The sequence below is a fragment of the Porites lutea genome, chromosome 14, assembly GCF_958299795.1.
Source record: "Porites lutea chromosome 14, jaPorLute2.1, whole genome shotgun sequence".
NCBI classification, from domain to species: Eukaryota; Metazoa; Cnidaria; class Anthozoa; order Scleractinia; family Poritidae; genus Porites; species Porites lutea.
The window spans coordinates 17,230,996-17,253,773 of NC_133214.1; the positions used below are offsets into that span (position 1 = coordinate 17,230,996).

At 40.7% G+C, this 22,778-nt stretch overlaps 1 protein-coding gene across 1 annotated transcript; it reads left to right on the top strand.

Moving 5' to 3' along the window:
* Positions 1-1,170: 1,170 nt before the first annotated feature.
* On the top strand, positions 1,171-22,346 carry LOC140924860 (uncharacterized). Its single transcript, XM_073374862.1, has 28 exons — positions 1,171-1,559; positions 2,914-2,999; positions 3,454-3,694; positions 4,717-4,845; positions 5,435-5,541; positions 5,764-5,850; positions 6,036-6,089; positions 6,854-6,978; positions 7,570-7,673; positions 8,223-8,371; positions 9,310-9,419; positions 10,049-10,132; positions 10,880-10,972; positions 11,414-11,555; positions 12,045-12,100; positions 12,538-12,613; positions 12,701-12,763; positions 13,399-13,538; positions 14,173-14,256; positions 15,351-15,437; positions 16,326-16,449; positions 17,015-17,089; positions 17,398-17,434; positions 18,435-18,543; positions 18,959-19,070; positions 19,225-19,272; positions 20,147-20,185; positions 21,489-22,346. The coding sequence occupies exons 1-28, from the start codon at positions 1,261-1,263 to the stop codon at positions 21,614-21,616; spliced, it is 2,988 nt and encodes a 995-aa protein (XP_073230963.1). The 5' UTR covers positions 1,171-1,260; the 3' UTR covers positions 21,617-22,346.
* Positions 22,347-22,778: the final 432 nt, after the last annotated feature.

The window sequence follows — 22,778 nt, forward strand, 5'->3', positions numbered from 1 at the left end:
GTGAGGACTGGGATTTAGAGAACCTGACAAAACCCTCTCGATCTTCGATTTGTGTGAACGACTTGTTCCAGTTCTGTGCTGTTACTGTTCATACTACTTCGTATAGTATAATGAACATTGTCCTGTCTGGAATATTCAAAGGCTTTGTCAATTTGTAAAACTAAAATTTCTAGCGTGGTTACCTTTGACCAATCCGAAATGGCTGTAGATCTACCAAAAGTACAACTCCCACCAGCAAAGCAAAGCTCTTGGGCTTTTGTTAACACCAACAACAACAAGCTTTGTTTACATGACCATGAATTTCACAATAAGCAAAAGCGAACAACATATCAGCTAAGGAAGGAAGAAAAAAAGAAAAGAATAAACAAAGAAAGAAACAAAACAAAAAAAATGTAAAAGAACAATAAGAACAGTTTATCACAAAGATTGAAAAAAGATTATATGATTTAAAAAACCTAAGGCTAACGGTACCTGCGCTCATTTCACCACTTCGATTCTCTTCAACAGTGCTAAGTTTTACGGGTGTTCAAAGCTAGTTAAAGCTACATAGAAAGGAAAGGAGTCGAAAGAATGATTTGAGGTCACAACTAGGAATCGAACTCTGGACCTCTCGCACAGAAAGCCGCAACTGTGCCAGTTCTTACTTCGAAAAGGAGGAAAATGTTTCGTGTTTCAAGGTCTTCAAGATTTTTGTTTGCGCTGTAGCTCCTTTAAATGGCAGGTTAATCATTTTTAATGGACTTCAGTCAGTATGACGGCAGTATTTCTAGTGTTGTTGGAAATATGAATTTGTAAACTGGCGGACAAAAGCATAGTAAGGTTGTACAACTTAACACTTCATTTTAATGTTTAAAAAAGGTGGCTTCCCTTTTGCTATACTCACCCCCACCCCCTCCCCCTTTTCAATGTTAGAATATAACAGAACAGTTACGCGCACAAGCACTTTAGTTTTGGTCAACGTTGTGCCAAAGGGGGGGGGGGGGGGGGGGGAGAAGGCAATAAGAAAACGTGTTAGCCTTCCCAACACTTTTGACGATGATTGTGAGCTTAAACTGTAGACTGGCAGTCATTCCGTTATTTAACAATCGATTCCCTTTTCCGCCGGCGAGCGCTTCAATACTAGCAGGTACCTCTAAATAATTAATCGAAAAGGCTGGGCTCGAATTTGAGTGAAATTTTTCAAGCAGGCCATCTCATTATGCAGAAAAACAACCGTTTTGCGCATCTTTACGAGCTAAACTGGTCTGAGTAAGAAAAGCCATGGCGGAAAATAGCCCAGAGGTTTTGGAAGCTCAAGCCAAGAAAGAGAGAGATGATACGCAACTTCGCCTGTCTCTCTTTGTTTGCGCAGTTGTTGTGCTGACATGGTTTTTGGGAGCATATGGTTTTTCCTTCGTCTGGTCTGGTTTTATCATACCGCTAATATTTACGGTGTGGTACCGCAAAAATTGTCGTATCATTGATGACCGTGTCCGCGAAGCCGAAATCAAAGTTCATCGTCGGAAAGCTTTGCGAGACGAAGAAACAGCAGAATGGCTAAACTTTGTGTTAAATCGATGGTAACCACGTTTTTCTAGTTAATTTATGGCTGTCTCTTGTGTGCGTGCTTATGTATGGTATGTTTACTGCATGTTTTGGGGTGTCTTTTCACTAACAGCAAAGTTTAGTGTAGAAATTTCCTTAATCGTACACTGCTTTCAATACCGTTTTAAGGCATGTTACTTCTATTTTAGTTGAAAGACGCTTTTTGGGTGGATTTCGGTTGTCAAATTTTAATAACCTTGGCCGGGTAAAAAAATCTTTGTTTACGTTGTTCCAATCACACTATAAAGTCCGAAAAAGCACGAGTTGTAGCGAAGACAGAAAAATACAACAACTGTGTATCGCGCAGAGACCACATTTAAACTCTGTTAAATCCCTTTGTTTTTACAACATTGTTTTAGTTTAAGATAAACAACTGGTCATTTGATGCTGAAATTGTGTTTCATCAAAAATCGGTTGTTTTACACGAACGCGTCCAACCCTGTTAACAATGGCGAAAATTCGTGACACTCTAAAATCATAATTTTGACTGATTGTACGTGAAATTTGTTCATTCTCGCTCCTAAAAGTGTATTCTAAGTACAAAATTGTACTTCTAAGCACAACACCTAAGATATAAGCAACGCAATTCATTAATACTTAATTTTACATTATTAATTACCGAAAATCTTGCCAGACATTTTTGCCTTACAGAATGTTTCTTCGTATATTTTGTTTCACTCCATTTTCATTCCTTCAGCAATTAAATTTACATCTTGATCGTATTACGTCTTTTGTTGATTCTACTCAGACAGGAGTCGCTCCTGACTCAGACAAATAAGAATAGCCCGTTTCGCCAGGTTAGAGCTTTATTAAAACACTACACTACCCTATCGAGTGCTCCGGAACTCCGGATTCCACAAGCCAAATGTTTCGCGTTCCACAATCTTGTTTTCCTTACGTGTGGCGATCTGTAATCCGTTTTGCCCCGATTAGCTGACCTTGTCTCTTCGAAAAATAAATTTTCGTACAGAGGCACAAAACGTTAAAGAAGAAGGCAAGTGACTCGATTTTACCGCAACCGATCTGACTGAAATGAACGAAACTTTCTTAAGAACTGAAAGAGAGACTAGGAAATCACAAAAGAAGCATTACTGTGAACATAATAGATAGCAAAGAACTCTAAGAGACGTAAATCGATGGGAGCGGAGACTCTACCGAGTTCAGATATAGTGTATTAAGAGATTACAAATTTGAAAAACCTTTACTGTTAAGACTCTAAGGAAGAAATGTAACAGTGAGAAGGAAATATGGGTGCGGACCTTCTATTTGTATAATTTTTTTTTTCTCTATTTTTTTTTCTTCTAATATTCGTTTTGTGTAATATTTAAGGTGGAATTTCAGCGAAGTTTCCCTCTGCAATCTAGTTCGGGCGAGTCTGAATCCTGTGTTAGATTACAGCAAACCGTCATTTATAGGTAAGATTGATATTTTATTAAGTACATATTTCAGAGTATTGATTATGAATTGTATGAGCTATTACTACACGGGTAAATGATGCTCTAGGCGACTTTTAAAGGTGGTTTGCAATTACTATATCCTTTCAAGTTTCAAGTTCAGGATTATCTTCCACGCTCAATTCTCAAAAAAGGGGAGGTAGCAGTCGGCATCCCTTCCGGGATTGGAAACCAAGGCACTTAAGTAGCATATATACGAGTCCTCTCACCATCCCCAGGGCCTCTGTATCAAAACGAGGTTAAGTGCTCAGCTTTTGTTATGGAAATGAATTTTCATTCTCATGCAAATTAAATTCATTTTCACCGCGAAGGTTGTGCACTTGGCCTCATTTTGAAAGTGAGGGTCTTAGGAACTCGGGGGTGGCCTACTTAGGGACTTTCACACCCTCTTGACCACTTTGTCTTCTATTTTCAGAATCTATGGAACTCACCGAGTTTAATTTTGGAAAAAAGACGCCATTTCTGAAATATGTGAAAGTGTTTGAGAATATCGACGAAAATGACTCGCCCAACATTCCCGCCACGGAAGGAAACGCTTTCAATCCACCCTTTGACATGGCAACCAGGCAAAGGCATCTGCTAGTTCTTGTCGTGGATCTGTGTTTACATGCGCCTGACAGTAAAATTGCCATCAAAGTCAGATTGGGCGGGAAAATGTGAGTACTTGTTATGGCTAATGGAGTTTGATGCGTCACTGACATTCAATTTGGCGGGAAACGCATGATACACACGCCTTCTTTTCTAGTATTAGCAAGCTTAACCAACGACGACGACGACGGCAACGAGAACGGCAAAAGAGCAAAAGGTTTAATAAATTATGAAAAACATAAATTTAAATTTTGCACGTGCAGCACACTTTTTTGTAGATTTCGTCGCCGTCATTGCACGATTACGACGTGAAATTCCCCCATGCACCGTTTTTATAGCGATGTTTTCCGCGGACGTCGTCGTTGTCGTTGCTAGAACTCCATATTGTCACGGGAATCCTCAATTACCGTAAATCCTCTGTTGAGCTCTCTCGGGCCCTTTTTTGCTAATACACATTTTAGGGGAAAGCTTAATGGAGAAGTGTGAGTGTTGAGGGGGAGATGGGTTATTCAATTAAGTAAAGCAAAGTGCCGTTAGCAAAGAAAGACGAAGAATCATATTGGAATGATCACGTTCTAATTGCTGTTTTGAGTGAGGGGAATTACTATCTAGAGAGTAGGGTGATATAATTGCAAATTTTACCACAGTTTGATCAGAGCGGGGTCAGTCATTTGTGATAGATGTCATTAAATTCAGTCTCAATACAAGGTTGATCGCTAAACCAAGAGGGGCAGGGAACGGAGGAGAGAGAATTTAAAAACTTTCTTTCGCTAAAAAGGAGGCTTGTTGGAGTAGAGGGCTTAATTGTTTTGGCTTAATTTGATTTACGGTATCAAACTCACCTTTGTCTAAGCTGCCAAAGTGCGTTTTCATCAAGATTGTCGCGAAAATTAAAGAATCTTTTGCGATTCTCCTCAGTTAGCAAAAATGGGCTGCTCCGATAGCCTATTTGAATTTCCACATTAAGCTCACTTCATAATTTCAGCCACAGATTCTAGCCGACACCCATGGTAACAGGGACGTCTGTTATTGCTTTAAGCAGTAAATCTCTTACTATTAATCAGATCACGTAAATTATCTTTTTATTCAGGGTTGGAGCTGATGTTGATGTCAGCATCGAGGATCTATCATTATCGGGCCGAGTTCAGATTGTCTTTGAGATGGATCATCTTGTACCGTTTCCACACATGAAGTCTGTGGCAGTTACGTTCCTTGAAAAGTAAGAACAACAAATATCTGGGTGATATCTGTTAATTCAAGAGCCCGAGAGAGGTATATCAGACCAAGCCCGGCTGCCATTTACCACCCGCCTGGGGATCAAACTCGCGACCTCGCGCTCTGCAGTCAAACGCTTGACCAGCTCTTTTAACTAGTCATGAATGCCGGCTGTTTATTGCGGCTCTGACCAAAACACAAGTCCTCAGACCTTTCTCAACCCATTTAGGAAGGTATAACGCGTCTTAAGACGTTTCTCGTCATGAGTTCGAGAGAGGGTTTGTTAAATCAAACTTACGTTAGGCTAGGGAAAAAAATCTGCCTTGATTAGAGTAAAGGTTTTCTCACTTGGCATGAGTTAAGAAAGATCTTTGTATGGGTACCTAATACTATCTCCGATTCCAAATTGGCGTCTTAAACAGTTCGACCTCCGTTCAGTGCTCTGGCGTTCGTGGCGGAATTTCTAAATATTGCCAACGCATCGATGGTGTGTTCCTAACGTTGTGCGCGGACCGTTTTCCATGGCTTGTGTCTTTATTGCTGAATATGCCCGATAGAGTTATGTCTCGATGTATTTTTTTATCGCTTTGCAGACCGGACGTCGATTTTGATGTACGCCTAATGCGTGCTGTTCAAGTGATGGACATTCCAATGTTAAAAGATTTCATAAACGCTCTTGTTATGGACAGTTTAACTTACGGTAAGATGAAAATTCGTGCTGCTGTACTTATCCAAATTCCAACCAACATGTCCAAATTCCAATTTAATCTGAAAAATGTCTCCATTGGTTGGGGAAACTAAGACGATCACAGGTTTATTAGTTCTTGGAACTGTAAAATGTCACCTACTCTAAATAAAGTTTGTTTCTGTGTGTGTGTGTGTTTTTTTTTTTCACTAAATGTTCTTGTTTTGATTATTACAGCGCTGGTTGACCCTGGAAGAATCGAGGTCCCGCTTCACGGAGTTGATCCTGATGAGATGCTCAGTGCTGCTAAGAAATCAACGTATGGTTAGTGTCAGCTTGGCGTCCTCTTTTACAAACCATATTTTGAGATATGATCCGAGCATCTTCCATCCACTTACAAACACACCCTTGCTCTTAAGTAGAATGAGAAGCGCCGAAACCAAAGCTTTATCTAATGTTGGGCGTTACTAAGATAACATTTCCCATGTGTCTTCTCCTCCTGTTTTTAGCCGATGGATTGCTTACGGTTACTCTTAAGGGTGGACTGCCTGAGAAATATACAGGTCAGTATAATTATACAGTACTAGATTAGAGTATTTAGGACACTAGTAGCATACCATGAATATTATTTGAGTTTTACAAGTGAGAAGCGCTATCCATTAAAAATTGTGTTGCTATCCCCGCCGCCCCCAATCTCTACCCCTCCCCCCAACCAATACAATGTTGAAACTAGCAGGTAGTAGGTAAGGGAGGAGGACTGGACAAGTGCAATTTCAGGTCGCTCGCGAACGTTTGGTTAGCGTGTTTGAAAAAGCGTTACCAAGCCAAACTTGTCTTAAGACCTCTGTCAGACGACGACAACGACGTCAAAACACAATTGGTTTTATAAGCAAAACAACAGCTCTGCCCGCGCATCACGCTTTCCAGTACATTCTTTGACGTCCACTGCACGACTACGACATGAAACCTCCTAATGCAGCGTTTCCTGAAGCACGTGAACACACAACGACGAATTTTCCATTCTCCACCTGGATAAGTTCTCTAGAATTCAACTCCAAGAAAAAATCGCCTGCATTTGACAAATTGGGCGGGTCCACATAGACGCGGTAGAGTTTGAAAGGACGCAAGTTAATTTTTTTTAACGACGTTTTTACTGCCGTCGTCGTCGTCGTCGTTGGTTAAGCTCCCTGTTGATATAGACCCACCCTCCCCCCACAGAAAAGTACGCTCAGTGGCGTTCATTTGAGTGTTCACGATTTTATGTTTAACGATCTTGCTTAACACACTTTTAGAAACACGGCTCAAAGGTTTTGCGTCATTCTTTCAGATGACCAAATATGGACATCTCTCCAAGTGGGTAATCTAGACGAGAAAAACACAGAAAAGATTCAGGGTGGAACAACTTTCGAAGAATCAATATCTTTGCTTATCTACGATTTAGCAAATGATAAGGTACCTATCTTATTGCCGGTTGGCACGTGACGTTACGGCGGCCATGTTAGTGGTCAAAAACAAAAGCATTTCTCTCCTCTGGGAAATAAACTCCATTTTCATGTAAATTCTTCGAAAAAAAAATTATTTTATGGACCACTAACATAGCCGCCTTGTCACGTGGTTCCAAACCAAGAATATCCATGGTCGTTAACGACAAGGTATATAGCTCTGTTTTTTGCTTTTTGTTGAATGTTGAGAACTAAGTGTCTGTAAGCATGGAAATGACTTATTGATAGCGCATTCTTTTCCCTCTGTCTCTTGTGCGCGATTTTCTAAGAAATTTCGCTGGATATGGACGTTAAAAAAATACAATTTCCTACTGCCTGTACTCTAATAGACCAAAGAAATGACGTCAAAATCCTCCACATTTTGCGCGAAACTTTTCGCCAGCGGTTCTTGGTTCCACTTTTGACGGTCGTTGTAATGGTTTATAAGAGTATTGACAGTGGGAAATTGTTGCCGGAGTGGTTTTCAGTTGGTGCTGTTAAACTACTGACAAGCTCAAAATTGCTGAATCTAAACTGTTTGTTAACTTTTTTTACCGAACAGCTGAATGTTGAAATCCGCGGTAAACGAACGTTTGGGACGAAATATTCCATTGCAAAATACAAGATGTTCTTGGGTAGCCTTGGACTGGAAAAGAAGAAAAAAGTGTGAGTTACGATCAACAGTTACTGCAGTATTTTGTTTGTTTTTTGTATTAGTGGTCGTTGGTCTTTTTGTTGCTGTTGCTGCCGCTGTTTCGCCCCGTGTTAAGGTGATGTTACACGAGACGATTCGCAGCGACGATTTTTTTCGCTAAAAATCGTCGTTGCGAATCGTCCCGTGTAACATCACCTTAAGGGAATCCGCATTCCGGAATGTGGGACATTTTTGTTTATGGAATCCGGAATCCCAGGGTTTGGAATGCCGAATACAGCTCAAGTAATCCAGAATCCCACTAAAGATTCGAATCCGGGCTCCAAGTTCGGCTGACAAAGAATCCGGAATCTGGTACCTGGAATCAGGAATCCATGGCGTGGAGATTGTCTTGGATTCCTTTACATGGAGCGAGCTGTTTTCAAAAGCAAAGCCGAACGAAGAATATCATATATCGGTAGCATTTGATAAGTAAACTGAAGTAAGGATATGTATCTACCTTTGTACGCTCATTTTTAACGTACTAACATGTTCATACTCATCGTTTGTCTGTTCACTGTTAGCGAGACTACACTCAGCAAGGAGGGTATCCGAGGATCTAAGCTAGAAGTGACATTAGAATATACACGACTCAAATCTTACGAAGTCAGCAGCCGAACAGATGAGCAGGAATTTCTTGAAAAGTACGAAAAACCCGAAGAGGATAGTGAAGGTAAAGTAAACACTGAATACGACATTGGCAGAAATGTAACGAACCACACTGGTATATTTTACGAGCTTTCCGCGATGCCATCATGAGGGTCCGTCCCTAGTCGGTTTTACGGGATTCAGGATTTCCCTCGGGTCCGGGATCTTAAATTAAAGTGGAGATGAGATTCGAGATTGAAAGTGTACACGCAAGGCGGGATTTAAAAATAACTAACGGGATTACGGGATTGCGGGAAAATTTGGGTCGAAAAGATAGGATCAAAGAACCTCATAGTGGACCCTCCATCGTGACTTCGATATTAAGATCAGACGGCTCTTTTTTAATAGTACAAAATTAGAGGATTTACAAATATTATTTTCTGTTTTTATCTTTTCTAAGGGAACAATAAGCTTGCGGGCGCCATGCGCTCTGTATCTTGTTGTAGTGGTTGTGCCAAGAGAGAGCGTTAGATTCGAGGACAAGGAAGACTTCAAAAAGGAGATTTGACTTAACGTTTTTTCGCGTTTCCTCAAAAAAAAGACTACCCTGAAAGCTTTATTTTACATTTTTTCTCCAGAAAAGTTAACACGGTTACTTTTATTAATGGAGGTTCAACCCTCCCCCGATCGCAACAAAATGATAAAACTTCCAATACTTGATAACTTGTTTCCACCACTACGACATTCTCGCTAAAACTCGTGGTAGAATGGCGACGGCTATCACGTTTTCCCGCCAAAATGACGGTGGTTCGCCCGCGCACACTACTGAGTGTTGAAGAAATCCCTTTCTCGTAGTCGTCCTCGTCTTAGAGAGGTTTAACAAGTGACAAGAATTCAATCGCGAAACTACTACGCAGTTAAAAAAAAACTAAACTAAAAAATAGTAACTTTAATTTTTTTCCTTACTGTGCGTTGATGGGTATTCCTCCTGTTGATTATCATCAACTTTGGCGTGTTTTGCAGTAGTATCGGGTCTTCTTCTCGTGGTTGTACATAGTGGTGAGAAACTGCTGGCCATGGATGACGACGGATTCAGTGATCCCTACTGTATCGTCACAGCAAATAAGGAAAAGGTACGCCATGTAATCTGCACAACGATCCCTTCTGTACTTTGCCCAATACCTAATTCCTAGCCTCCCAGTTTAGGAACGTTTTGTGGGAGAGACGTCTCCTATTCGGCCCCAAATATTCGATACTGATGGTGATGATGAACTTTATTAAAGTGTCAGGTCTTCTAGCTGGCCTTGTAAGGTCTACTAAATAAACGGGAGACACAAATAACACTGATGACGTAGATTTGTCTGGAATTTGAAAACGAGCGCTGTTTGGTCGATGTTGTAATAGTAAACAAATATCAAAAGTAAACGCTAATAATCAACTAAAAAACAGTCTTTCCCACGAAACGCCCCTAGCGGCGAGGACTACTCACAGGCTACCTAAGTCCAATTCTGTACGGCTAAATAACCTGTTCAAAGCACGGATAGTTTAACCGTTCCTAACATATGAAGTCCAGGACAAAGTGGGTGATCTTACTTGCACAGTCATTGCTGCCACAGTCATTACTTTTAAGCTTATATGGAATGGGTAACAGTTAAGGTTAATATGAGTACAACTGAAGTCTTTTAAACCAGACAAATCGTTTGCACAATTTTTTTTAAGAAGTTATTTTTATTGTTACAAATGTTAATTTTTCTTTTTTAAGGTGAAAACCACCCCTCATGTGTCTGGATCGGTAAACCCAGTGTGGGATTCTGTGGTAGAATTTCCTGTCAGAGATTTCACAAAGGTAATTTTTGGGTATGGAAATATCATGCAAGCGGTACGTAGCCCCCTAAATAACCGTAAAGGGACTATTATCTCGGTTATTTTATCATTTTGCCATTATGAAAGTGGGTTACGTAAAACCAGGGAATAAATGTGGTATCGGTATCAACCACTGTGTCGGGCACGACTCTCAGGTTGTAACGGTGTACAAATATGGCGTTAATATTTGACCGGTGAATGAATGAAATTCAGATGAGAGGACAGCAGACATGTCCTCCTTCAATTTTATGTAAATATGTTAACAGTTAGCTCGGACGCCAGCATACAACGGTGCCACTGGTTTCTGTGATCGGCCCATTTATGAGCTTGCCATAGCCCACCCAGCTCATGATATGAATGATCTGTGCATTGCGGCCGCCGACTACTCCATTGAGGAAACTCCCGCTATTCTTTTTGAACAGTAGGGTGGGTTCTTTTACGTGCCCTTCAAATTGACTAATGAAAGAATGGTCCACGAGACAAGGCCAACGTCGCTGCGATCAACTGAACTGAGATATGGCCTCAAATCACAGCCGCCATCATGATTTCAACAGTTTCTTATAGACTCTGATTGGTGATAGCGGGAGACAGACCGGGTTCTTCCAATTGAGCTTACCGGGCAGCGGTTAAATGATGAAACATATAGGTCGAAGGAAAGTTCCAAGGTTTGCGACATGTTTTCACCTGAAGTTTTAACTCCATGTAGCTGATATTTCTATTGTTGTTTTAGACCACGCTGTCATTCCTGGTGTATGACCGTGATGTTAATTGGCAAGGACAGTCAGATGACTTCATGGGTTCCTGTAATCTGGAGATGACTTTGGTACCGATTTTTTAAACTGCTTTCTATTTCTTTACTCTTTCTATGTACAACACCACTTTAAGTTGTAGCATACATCATTAATCAACCCGAAATACCTGTTTCGTTTTTGTGATTTCTCTCGGGTTGGCATCCCAGCGATCACCTGAAGATATTCGAAACTAATTGTTAACAAGAGGCTGGGTAGAAAAGGTGTGCAATGTTTTTGCTAAACCAATCAGAATCCAAAAACAATAAAATTGTTATGTTGATCTTCAGTCTCTATCCAAATGAAGCCGAGTAGTTGTTTTGTCGTAATGAAGGTCTTGAACTATCCAAACAACAATGAACAAATATAAACGAAACTTTAGCGGAAGCAAGTTCTTATCATTTCAAACTTCGTTTTTGTGTTTTAAAGGGGATGGATGACTTGATCTAAGCTTATTTCGTTTTATATTCACGCAGGACGAGCCCGCAATCATCCAACGTAAGATCGACTTACAGTACAAAGTATTTGGTAAGAAAAGGTCAGAGGACTCTACAATGAAAGCAGGCGCGCTCACAGTGTCAGCGGTGTTTCAGCCTATAGAGTCCGTGGCAAAGTCAGGTGAGAATGGATGGGTCTGTAAAAATCTACCCCATTAACAAGGAGTGTCATCAGAGGCCTCACTTCCAGGGTGAGGCAAAGTAAGCATTACAAATGAAATAGACATTTCGACAGCGTATTTTGACGTGAATGAAGTAATTACGAAGAAACCTTGGCGGCTCATTGAACATTAATAGCTCTACCACATATAGAAGTATTCTGTGATCTATACCTGAACAGACACTCGGCAACATGGAATTTATTTGTTTCAAACAATAGCCACTCAACTTTGTGAAGATTTGTTCTAATTTTGACAGTTTCCATACAATGAAACACCTTTCGTATGCTCCGTTTCGTCCTTTTCTTACTTGTGAACAACTTTTGCTAAACTGCTGAACAAGGCAGTGACCTCTCTATGACATGGTTCGTATCTCTTTACTCTATCCAACACTTTGTATAAATGATCATGAACAATTTCGTTTATTGCTTTTTACCCGTTTCATTTTCCAGAGAAAGAGGCGCAACCCAGTGGGGTAATGGATGGTGAAGATATCGACGAAATAAACGTATGTTTAGTCCATACCAAAGCTCCTGAAACACGTTTAAAAACTCTTTGGTTATAAGAACTCATTTCCGAGTTTCAAAAACTCGCATTATAAATTGAGGCCAACTGCTAAACCTTTCATACACACATTTATATGCATGACAATTATTGACTTTGAAGACTCTCCGCTCACCCTAGTTTTGAAAAAGAGGCTTAGTTGCAACTCGGAAATGGTCAATTAATAATTTGTATCAACGTCACGTTTTTTGTTGAATTGCTGATCGCCCATGGTTTGAATTATAGATGCATGTCAACAGAACTAAAAGGATAGAGGTTTATTCAAGTGTTGCAATAGTTTGTTAGTCTAAGGCCAGTGTTGCACATTGTATTAGATGTAGTTTCCTGGCGATTTTTTAACTAATCATAGATCGTTCCACTCACGGTCGTATTATATTTCAGGAACATGGCAAGAAGCATACAATGAAGAGCAGCATGAAAATCAAACGACAAGTCGAAGAGTTGAGGTTAATCAAAGGTAAATCGCATACAGTTTGTAAGTATTAATGAGGAACAGTCATTATTGTAATGCAAAATTGTTGAGACGTTTATTTTTGCTTCCTAGAGCTTGGAGTTTTAGTGATCACGATTCTTCAAGGCAAAGAAATGCCGGCCATGGACAGTAATGGTAAGTTCTATGGAGAAATCACCAGATCCTCCATAAGTAGTATAAAGCGCACCGAATCAAGCCTATTTTGAGTTCGTAATTCGCTCGTAAATATGAGCTGCAATAAATGTGATGGTAGTGAAAGGAAACAATATAAATGTGGAAAAGGCAAAGGAATGAAAACAATAAAAATGAAGAGAACAGGAATGAGAGTGAACAACATTTTTTAGTTTCCTTTCTCCCTCATTAACCTACCATTATGGGCCAAGAATCAAGAAAACGGAAGAATAAACAATAAATGCGACAAGAAACAAAACTTGCACAATCACAGAAAGGTTTTGTGACCCTCAATAACATTTAAGTTGGCTTGCGTCTTTTTCAGGGTCCTAATTGCACCTCATATTATTGAGAAGGAGTTACACATCCTTTCCTCTGCCGGGTAGACAAAGAGAAGTTTCTCCTCCCGCTAAAATATGGATGTTTTTGCGTATTTCCTTTCATCTATGCGAAATTAACGTTCATAGACCTTAACTTACTTCAAGTTCCATTTTCTGCTAAAAAAAGGTTCTCGCCTCGCTCAAAATCTTCTTTCCTGCTTTTAAGGTCTTCCTCTACGGTGAAGATTCACTCAACCGTTCTTAATCTGGTCTCAACAGGTCTAAGTGATCCGTTTTGCGTGGTGCGAGTAAACAACTCAAAGAAGTTTAAGACTAACGTGGCTTACGAAACACTGACGCCCGTATGGAACGAGTCTGTATCCATTGCTATGCCTCAAGGTGATGACAAGATCAACCTTGTAAGTGAAAATTCTCATTCTTATCATCTATAATTCTGACGGTAACGAACGAAACCGTTCAATAAAAATCGCAATTTTCATTTTTTTAAGATTCTAAGTACCGTCAGTACTATGTCACGGTGACGCCATCGAGGCTTTCACTTGAATGATCACACTAAAGAATTTTGTTTACAGACTTCAAAGTAAGAACCACCTTGTATAGCTAAACAGTACCACAGCAAAGTACCGCTCGGTAACTTTCATTTGAATGGTCTTGACCACCTCGTGCAGCGTCATTTAAGTGCCCCTGGAGAGCTCTTATGTGAATAGACACACCATAGGATTCCGTTCCTAGAATCAAACTTTGGAACCAATTTGTACAGTCACGCAAGACAGTGTTGCTTGGTAGGTTTCATCTGAATGGTCACACCACACGATTCCGTGACAAACAATTAACAGAACCTCAGGAACGCTCTGCTGAGCGGCTTTTATCTGAATTCTGAGAACTGGACTCTATTGACTCTGGGAATGAAAGTGGGTAACGACAGTAAAATTCGCCACAGGCCGAAGATGTCTGATTGTCCACTCCCGTGTTCTACCTTAACCGTGTTTTGCACACACATTTAAGAAAGTATTTGGTTTAATTATGTTTTAGGATGTATTTGACAAAGATGTGTTTCAGAATGACTTCATGGGAACTGTGTCTTTGTCGGTGGATGAAATAAAGGACGCTTCAAAGGTGAACTTGCTATTTTTGCTCTATTTATTTGTATTATTATATTCCAAATGGGCCATAAATAGACTAGTTACTACTATAAGTCGAATTAGTAAAATCCAGCTAGTGGTCTATTATCAATGCTGCGTTCTGATTGGCTGAGCTACTACTAGGCTATATGTTATAGCCCACTAGTAGCAAAAAGCGCCAGCTCTGAAAACCAAAACAATGGCGGCTGAATTGCGTTTTGCCAGCCAAAGTTGTTTTGTCTCGATATTTTTCACCAACTAGTTGGATTTTACTAAAACAATTATTCCTCTCGCCCTCATGGGCTCTTGACTCATTCGGGCTCGAGAAATAATTGTTAAAAACATACTTCTTTATAGAGAAACCTTGGAAAGGCTCCTCTCATTTTATCCGTTGGAGAAAAATGTCTAAATTGGGTCAGTAATAGCGACTGCCGGTCGTTTACTTAGATGGCAGACTAAGATGGGGCATATTGCAATTACATGCCTGAGCTAACCTGAAGAGTGGAGGAGAGCACACTGCACGTAATCAAGCCTAAGCCTTATTAAGAAAGTGCTCTTTAACTTATGCCAATACCAATACGATTCCTAAGGACTGAAATGATTATACCGGGCAGCAGGGAGTAATTTTAAGCTACAATGAGGGACACAAGTGTTAAGACGCTTCCGTAAAATGGCCCTTTTTTACGTAGTGGACATACCTATCCCCTTCCCCTGTCTACCCCAACCCCTTCCCCCCACAAAATCTCGGGGGTTGAGGGGATTTACGGCGTTTAAAAGGAGTGAAATAATAATTGAATTAAATGTTTGATAAAAGCACCCGTTTTAAACAAGAGTGTCAACTACTTTTGTCCCTGATTGTAGGTATAATTTACCATTATGAAGCTTTAACACATGACCCTCCATTCTGAGGCTTATGTATGAACTTTATCACAGTAACTTCCCATATCGCACGTCACTTCATATCCCTAATACTCATAGTCTGAATTTCGACGGTCTAAAACGTGCCAAAATCCAACTACTAAGTTGCAGGGGCATCGTTTTCATCCTGTGCATTTCTTATTTTGTTAACTATGTGTACTTCGTCTTCAGAAAGGAAAACCTCAGTGGCTCAAGCTTCAGGAAGCTGAGTCAGGTGAAATCCAGGTTCAGTTCAAAGTGTCAATCCCTGGTGAACAGGTAAAGAAGTTTTGAGCAATCCTGTCACCCTTGATGGCAACATAAGCACCGTAAAGTGCCGCTTAAAAGCCGCACCCCCTTCCCCCTCCCCCCCTCCGCTTATAAGGGCCACCAGTAATAGGTCCATCTACCTGTAAACGAAAATAATATAAGCCTCCCCCCCCGGATAAAGAGCGCTCCTTCAAATGTATTGAAATGAATTCGATATATTATGACATTTTGAAGCTTAAGTAAAAACCCCGTAAATAAGCCCCCTCGGATATAGGCCCCTCTGTAAATACGCCCTCTTAAAAACCCTTACGAAGATGTATAGGCGGCAGTTACGGTATTTCTACTCCCACTTATAATGTTGCTCTCTCGCTGTATGTCTGCGCAGAGAATCCCGAGACAAAGTTGCTTAAATACTGCGACAATCGTGAAACATTTCAGACAAAACATTATCTTTCTACGGATGTAGTGAATAAAAAGAGTAAAAGATGCCTGCAAAACACAGCTTATAACCCTTAACTTGCGTGTCACCCGCCCAGTGGTTGTACCCCTCGCGCGCCCTTTGTTTTTCTTCTGTTACGTAGACCAGAGATTTCTTCGCGCTCTTTGAAAAAATTATCTGACCAGTCACAAAACACAAATTAGCCAAAGAACCCTGTGTTGAAAATGTTGTGGCAATGAAGTGATTGTTTGACGCGGCATGGTATCAACATCTCAAAGAATCCTTGGACAAATGTTGGACAACGTTGGGAATATTTGACCCGTCATGGTTACAGAATTGTCACAGCATTCAAAAACAAATATTGTGACAATGCTGTCAATGTTTCATCCAACATTAGCTCAATATCTGACAAATACATGTATTTTGAGTGTTTTACCAGATCTTTACTTATGTTCTAGGACGAAGCAGCGGAAGGAGCAGCTCAGCCTGGAGAAAGCGGAAACGATTCTGGAATCAGCGATGCTGGTGAACACACCGAAGCTTTTAAAGATGTGTTTGATCTTACATTGGACAAGATGGAAGGTATACTCTCAAAAGCCGACTCGACCTAGATAATTACGATGTTGCTATCGTCTATGGCATTTTCTACCTGCTTGGACAATCAAACTGACCCTTTTTCTCTTGCAGTCTTTCTTGTACCTTCTTTAACCCTCTCACTGCCAAATGTGGCCAAGGGCAAAATTCAACAAAAATTTCCAAATTTCGTTTTGTAAAATTTTGAAAACAAATAGCACCGTTTGAAAGTACAGGCAGGGAGGTTTCACTTAAATGGTCACATCATAGGATTTTGTCCGCAGACTCAAAAGTTAGAACTACCTTAAGAGACTCCAACATTCACTCTGGCAGTGAAAGGGTTAAGTCGAACATGATCGTAACACATCGTGGCTTTGAGCCGTAGCAATTATTCCGGGTTTTGAACCGCTTGGGCTGTGGAATCTTAACCGAGCACCGTTTGGCCTTTTTAGTTCTCCCTCTATTTTTCACAGAATTAAATCGAGAAACTGCAACAAACATTTTAGAAACGAAGTTCAAGAGAAATGTGAATCTCATTGTTTTTTTTTTAATGCATTGTTTTATTCGTTTTCAGAATACATTCAAAGCCAGATTCCACCATTATTTTATAGTATATCAGGAGAAGTCATTCAGGGCTCGGACATTACAGGTTAACTGTCAACTCTTTTAAAATGTTTCTTACCGATTCCTTCAACTCTTTACTCTCGAGAGTACCAAACATTAAAATTCAAGAAAAAAAAGATTTGATGTCATAAAATACTTTTAAACAAATAGTACCATATGAAAATATGGTTGAAAAGATTCATGGTTGGAAGGTCACACTTAAGATTTCATTCACAAACTAAGTAATTAGAACCACCTTGGACAGCGTAATAAACACTGTTAATGTTCACTAGCTTTCACTTGAACGATCACACAATAAGTTACTTATCAAGAGTTGTTTTCTTGTATCGTCAGGGTTTGGAACGTTTCAGATTCGTGCGAGAGTTGAGATGTAAGTATTATTAATATACATCCAACGAACTGGAATAGAACTTTGTTTCCATTTGACAGTGGCTATAATCATGGCATCGCGTCTATTATATGGAGATCTGTGTAATACAAAACAGTTGGTGTCCGTATTAAGGAGGTTGGCTGTATCTCTCTAAAGGCCGGTTTAGACAGTACGATTTTTGCTTACGACTATCGTGCGCGACTAGCATACGTCATCACTTTTGACCATCCACACGCGCACAATTTTCACTTACGATATCCACAATGTGTCGTACGAATATCGTGGGTCTAACTTACACCACCAGATCTGTCGTGAAGTCATGAAGCATGCTAGTCGCGCACGATAGTCGTAAGCAAAAATCGTGCCGTCTAAATCGGCTTTACTATGAACATTTCTGTAATACAGCTGTCATTTGGCTCTGCCTCCACCTCTCCCCCTTGGTGTCCGTTGTAAGTTAATGTGCTTATTAAGGAGGTTGGCTTTATCTCCCTTATATGATAATCTCTGTATTGCAGCCAGTTAGCTCTGTTCCCTTGGTGTCGGTATTGAGATCGAGTTGACTGTACCTCCATGATGCAGACAAATGGCTCTGTTTCTTTTGTTTCGGTAATAACGACGTTTAACTTTAATTCAATTTTACCCCATTCCAAGTTGCCGTCTGTACATTGTTCTACAGGGAGAGGGAGTGAGGGGCTTAATCTAGAGGGGTAGCTAAAGTAGGCAAAGGCGGATACGAGCTAATGAGGCTCACAAGGCCTGAACGAAAGCTTGCTTTGGTAGCATGAAGCACCTTCTTTTCTTGTCTAAAAAAACGCGACGGTAAAGCTTGAACCCCAACCGCTGTTTCGCGAGACTAACCGCTCACCCACCACGCATGCACTCGTATGGCTAGGTTGGCTAGTCGAAACTTTTGAAGGTTTGGAAGAGACATAATAGAACGCTTTAGAAACCTTAACGTTATTAAACTGTTCTTAATAGAGTTACCATGTTGCTTTCCCAGCCCGCGACGCGGTCGAAAGAGCAGCATGAAGCACGAGTACATCACTATGTGCACAACTCCTCAGCTGACTCCAGAGAGTGGCTTGGCCAAGTGGAATTACATCTTCCAGGTGAGACTTTAAACGTAAAGGATCTGCGGGTGGGAAGAATCACGCTAAATTTGTTTCTGCTTGGAAAAAGGTACTTGGGAGGCAGACCCATGAATACGTAGCGTGGAATCACAACAAAAGAGATAGAGAAGTTAGACTGTAAGCGAAAAGCAGGCCTAGTTGCTAATTTGAATCTGATGTTTCCCGCTTGCCGTAAAAGTCGTTCTATTTCACTTTCTTGGCAACGGTTGCGTCTTTTTTTCTCCCGTTAGCGGGTGATTTTTTTCCAATGCGTCCCTTTTTTACTCGCATGTGTTGTCAGTGACTGTGGTTTTAGTTTTTATTTGTCTTTCGTGTCAGTTGTAGCTGATTCTGTATAGCTCTTTATTTTTCCTTACATCCTGACGTTTTTTATCCTTTTTAATTTGCAATTTAGACTGCTGGAGGCACCGCCATTTCAAATGAGGCTAATTTGGTGTTTGAACTAAGAGATGCCAAGAAAAACACCGTCGGCAAAACGAAAATTTCAATCCAAGAATTCTTCAGAGGTAAGCATGACTTGTTCCGTCACTAAGTAGAAGTACAGTGTACAGTTGTATTAGCCAAAAGCAATAGCTCTATATGAAAGCAATCATCATTACAAAAGAGGCCAAATTGGCCTAGGCCGGTTACAGTCATTAATTGAATGTGCTTCTTTTTCAGACGTATTTATCAAGAGGTCTCGTTCAAACACGGGCGGTAGCACGCAAGGTATTTTTAAAAGCTTCTTCTTACTTTTTATGATTTGCAAATGTTGAGTCTCATGGCCTCACTGTCAAAGTCCCAAACAAGGACTGAGTTTTGGCAGAGTGAAATACACTTAGAAGGGTGGAGATGGAGGTCCATGCCATTATTGCTACAATAGCCCAAGAATAATAAAGCAAAAAGGAAAAATCATTGCCTCCTTTTGCTACATATCTTTGACGCTTTCCGAACAAAGTTTATGAGGTATTCAGGAGGTATTCCTCCTCCTCTTTCTCCACCTCTTCCGCCTCCGCCTCCGCCTCCGCCTTCGCCTCCTCCTCCTCCTCCTCTTTCTTCTCCTCCTCTTCCTCTTTCCTCTCCGACTACTCCTTCTCCACCTCTTCTCCTCCGCCTCCTCCTCCTCCTCCGCCTTCTCCTCCTTCTCCTCCTCTTTCTTCACTTCCTCCTCCTCTTTCCTCTCCTCCTACTCCTTCTCCATCTCTTCCAATTCCGCCCCCACCTCCTCCTCCTCCTCCTCCTCTTTTTCCTCTTCTTTCTCCTCTTCCTCCTCGGCCCTCTCCTTCTCCTCCCCGTTCTCCTTCACCCTCCTCCTCCTCCTTCTCCTCTTTAGTCTCATCACAAGGTCCTGCAAATTGTCAGACCGATTTCAGAGAAAGAATTTTATAGAGTTTGAATGGATACTATGTGATTAACTTGATTCTTCTAACAACTTTCCAATAATAATCACTGACATTTGGCATTCCTCTGCTGTTTGTAAAGAAACTCCGATCAAATATTAGGAGCGTTGAGATTATAACCAGATTACACCCAGTAACAAATGTTAGCTGACGAATTCTGTTATGTAGTTGTTTTGTTCAAATGCTTGCGCTCTCCTTTACAGGCAAGCACTCGGAAACAAAGTGGCTTAACCTAGAACATGGTAAGTGTTACAGGCTACAGTGAAGGTCTTTATAAAAAAGAGTTTAGAAGGTGTTTAAAAAAACCTTGTTCTAAGCCATTTTGGGTTTTTTCATCATCACTTTACCTACTAAAAATAAGCAGCTTGTAAACAATGTTTCGCGGCCGCTACTTTTCGTAAAATGCGCTCCAAGTTAGTCTTTGCACTACCAACTGTCCTTGCATGTTAAGGGTCCTTGCAAGTGAGCGAGCGAAATGGTGCACCACATAGCTATAAATGCACTTATGAGGACCAAGTTATTTCCATTATATAAGAACCAGTGTTAGGCCTAACAGATATAGAGCTCGAATATGGGGCAATGTTAGACTTGCTACAAGTCGACTTCTCATTAGTTCTTAAAGTGAGCGAAGCGAGCTTCAATGCATGAAGTGGCGCAGCGACCGAGCTAGCGATTAAGTCTGGAGGTCGACTTGTTTCCCCTGAATGGATTTGAATCATATTATAAATTCACGCGGGAAAAAAATGATTGACATACGCTGTATCGGGAGCGGCGTTAAATGTCACTCACTGTCCTATTGGTCAATTGTCATGACGTCACCGGTGGAATTTTCGACCAGTGAATTTCGCGCCAAACAGGTACCAAAAGTCCTTTAAAATGGCATAACCAACGAGGAAAAAGTAAAGGACTTTAAGAAAGTCTAGAGCAATGTGTGTATTTCCATGAAGGTAATGGCTACTTTCCCCGCTATAATTATGTTTCTCAGGCATAAGGAAGTACCAAACCCATTTGGTCCAGCTATAAACAGCTTTTGATACCTCATATGTAACAATTTTTTTAGGTTGTTGCAAGCGACCAGAGCAAATCGCAATCCTAATCTCCAGGTTGCTGTTACGCATGTGCGGAATATACTTATCCAGCATTATTTTGGACTTTTACTAAGTATTACGCGCGTTTGGAGCTCCGTTCACTCCTTCACTCGTTATTCGCCACTTTGAGGTTGCGCCGGAGACGGGCTCGAGATGGTTTTCGACTGCATTGTGGGACTGTTTTGAGGGACGCATTTTCAACATGGCGGCAAATTTGTCCCCCAAAACAGTCCCACAATGCGCTTTCACAACCATCTCGACCGTTCTTTCGCGCAACCTCAAAGTGGCGAACTGATCACGCGCATTTGGAACTTTTATCACATGAAACATTCGCCAAGCTTAACGTTGGAGCAATAGCGTTTGAGTCGATCTCACTCTTACTCCTTAACCTTTGCTTATTACTAGTAATAGTTTTGTAAGTGAGGGTTATTATATTCTTTTTGTTTATTTTGTTTAGATGGAATGCCTGCTGGTCGACTAGAGGTGATGCTTTCTTATTCAGACACGCCAGACGCGCCTGTTGCTCATGCCCCCTTAAAGAAGCGCTCTATTCTGAAGAGGTTCTCCTCAAATTCAAATCTCTAGCTCCTAAGATATCACGAGCACCACGAATGTGAGTTCATAACAATGACACAACCTGGTCACACACAAGGATTGTCAAAGCACGCGTAAAGCACGTGCGTCAATATTGCGTTTTATGTTCTTATGACTGTCGTGACGTCAAAACCAAAGCAATTACATCTAAACAATGACATCTATGAACAGCTACAAATCAAACAGCAAATGCTCTTAATGGCGGGAAATGCAACCGGCCTGAACGCGATCAACTGCTTGCAAAAGTTGCTAAGTGCGGTAAAAATCTTGCATACAATTGCCTTTATTGATTATCGATTATGACACATCTCATAGCCTAAAGCAAAGAAAACAAGTGATTCTCTTTGTCTGCATTTAGACATAGCAGTGTATTCACTAGCCTGCGTTTCCAACCGCTTCTCATCGTTTGCCGTCGCTGGCCACCTTTACATGTTCTCTTTTATCAATGGTTTGTAGCCAAAAGGAGCCGAATATATATTTCCTGACCAACCAGTCTTACGAGTTCAGGGTTGTGTACACTCAGTGTCAAATGACCTCTGTAATTTAACTCAGGAAAAGTGAAAAAAATTGGGAGAAGGTTTAATTAGTTGCTTAAAGTATCGATTTAAAAAATCCAACTAGAAAAACCAAAAAGTGCTGATTGAGTTTTAGGACAGTATTCAAGCTAACCGCGACCAAATTTTTTCTTGGAAATTAAATGTGGCGAAAGATGATCAAAGATTATATTGTGAGGGGTAGGTTACACTTTTTAAGTTAAATTTCCTTGTTTATTACACCTCCTTGTATATATGCATTCACTATGTAAATAAAGCTGGGAAATTCGGTAAGTGATCATATGCGAAATATATACTTTTACTTTGCATTGTGTACCATTTTTGTAAAACTTGTAACCCTTAAACCTACAAGAACCTACAAGAGCCCAAGACAAAGCAAATTCAAGAAAACGCACCGATTTATGGAGTGCTTTCACGTGACGTCGTCCGCCATATTGGTCAGTTCTAAAACAATGAAATGGCGGCCATGTTGGTGTTCAAGCAGTCCTGTGGGTGTTTTAAAACCTTTTTCTTATGTAGAAACTTTCCCTCTTCCAAAAAGTTTACGTAGCTGCTGGTCCCTTGATTGAAAAGGCCCCTTCTTATAGCTATACTCTCGC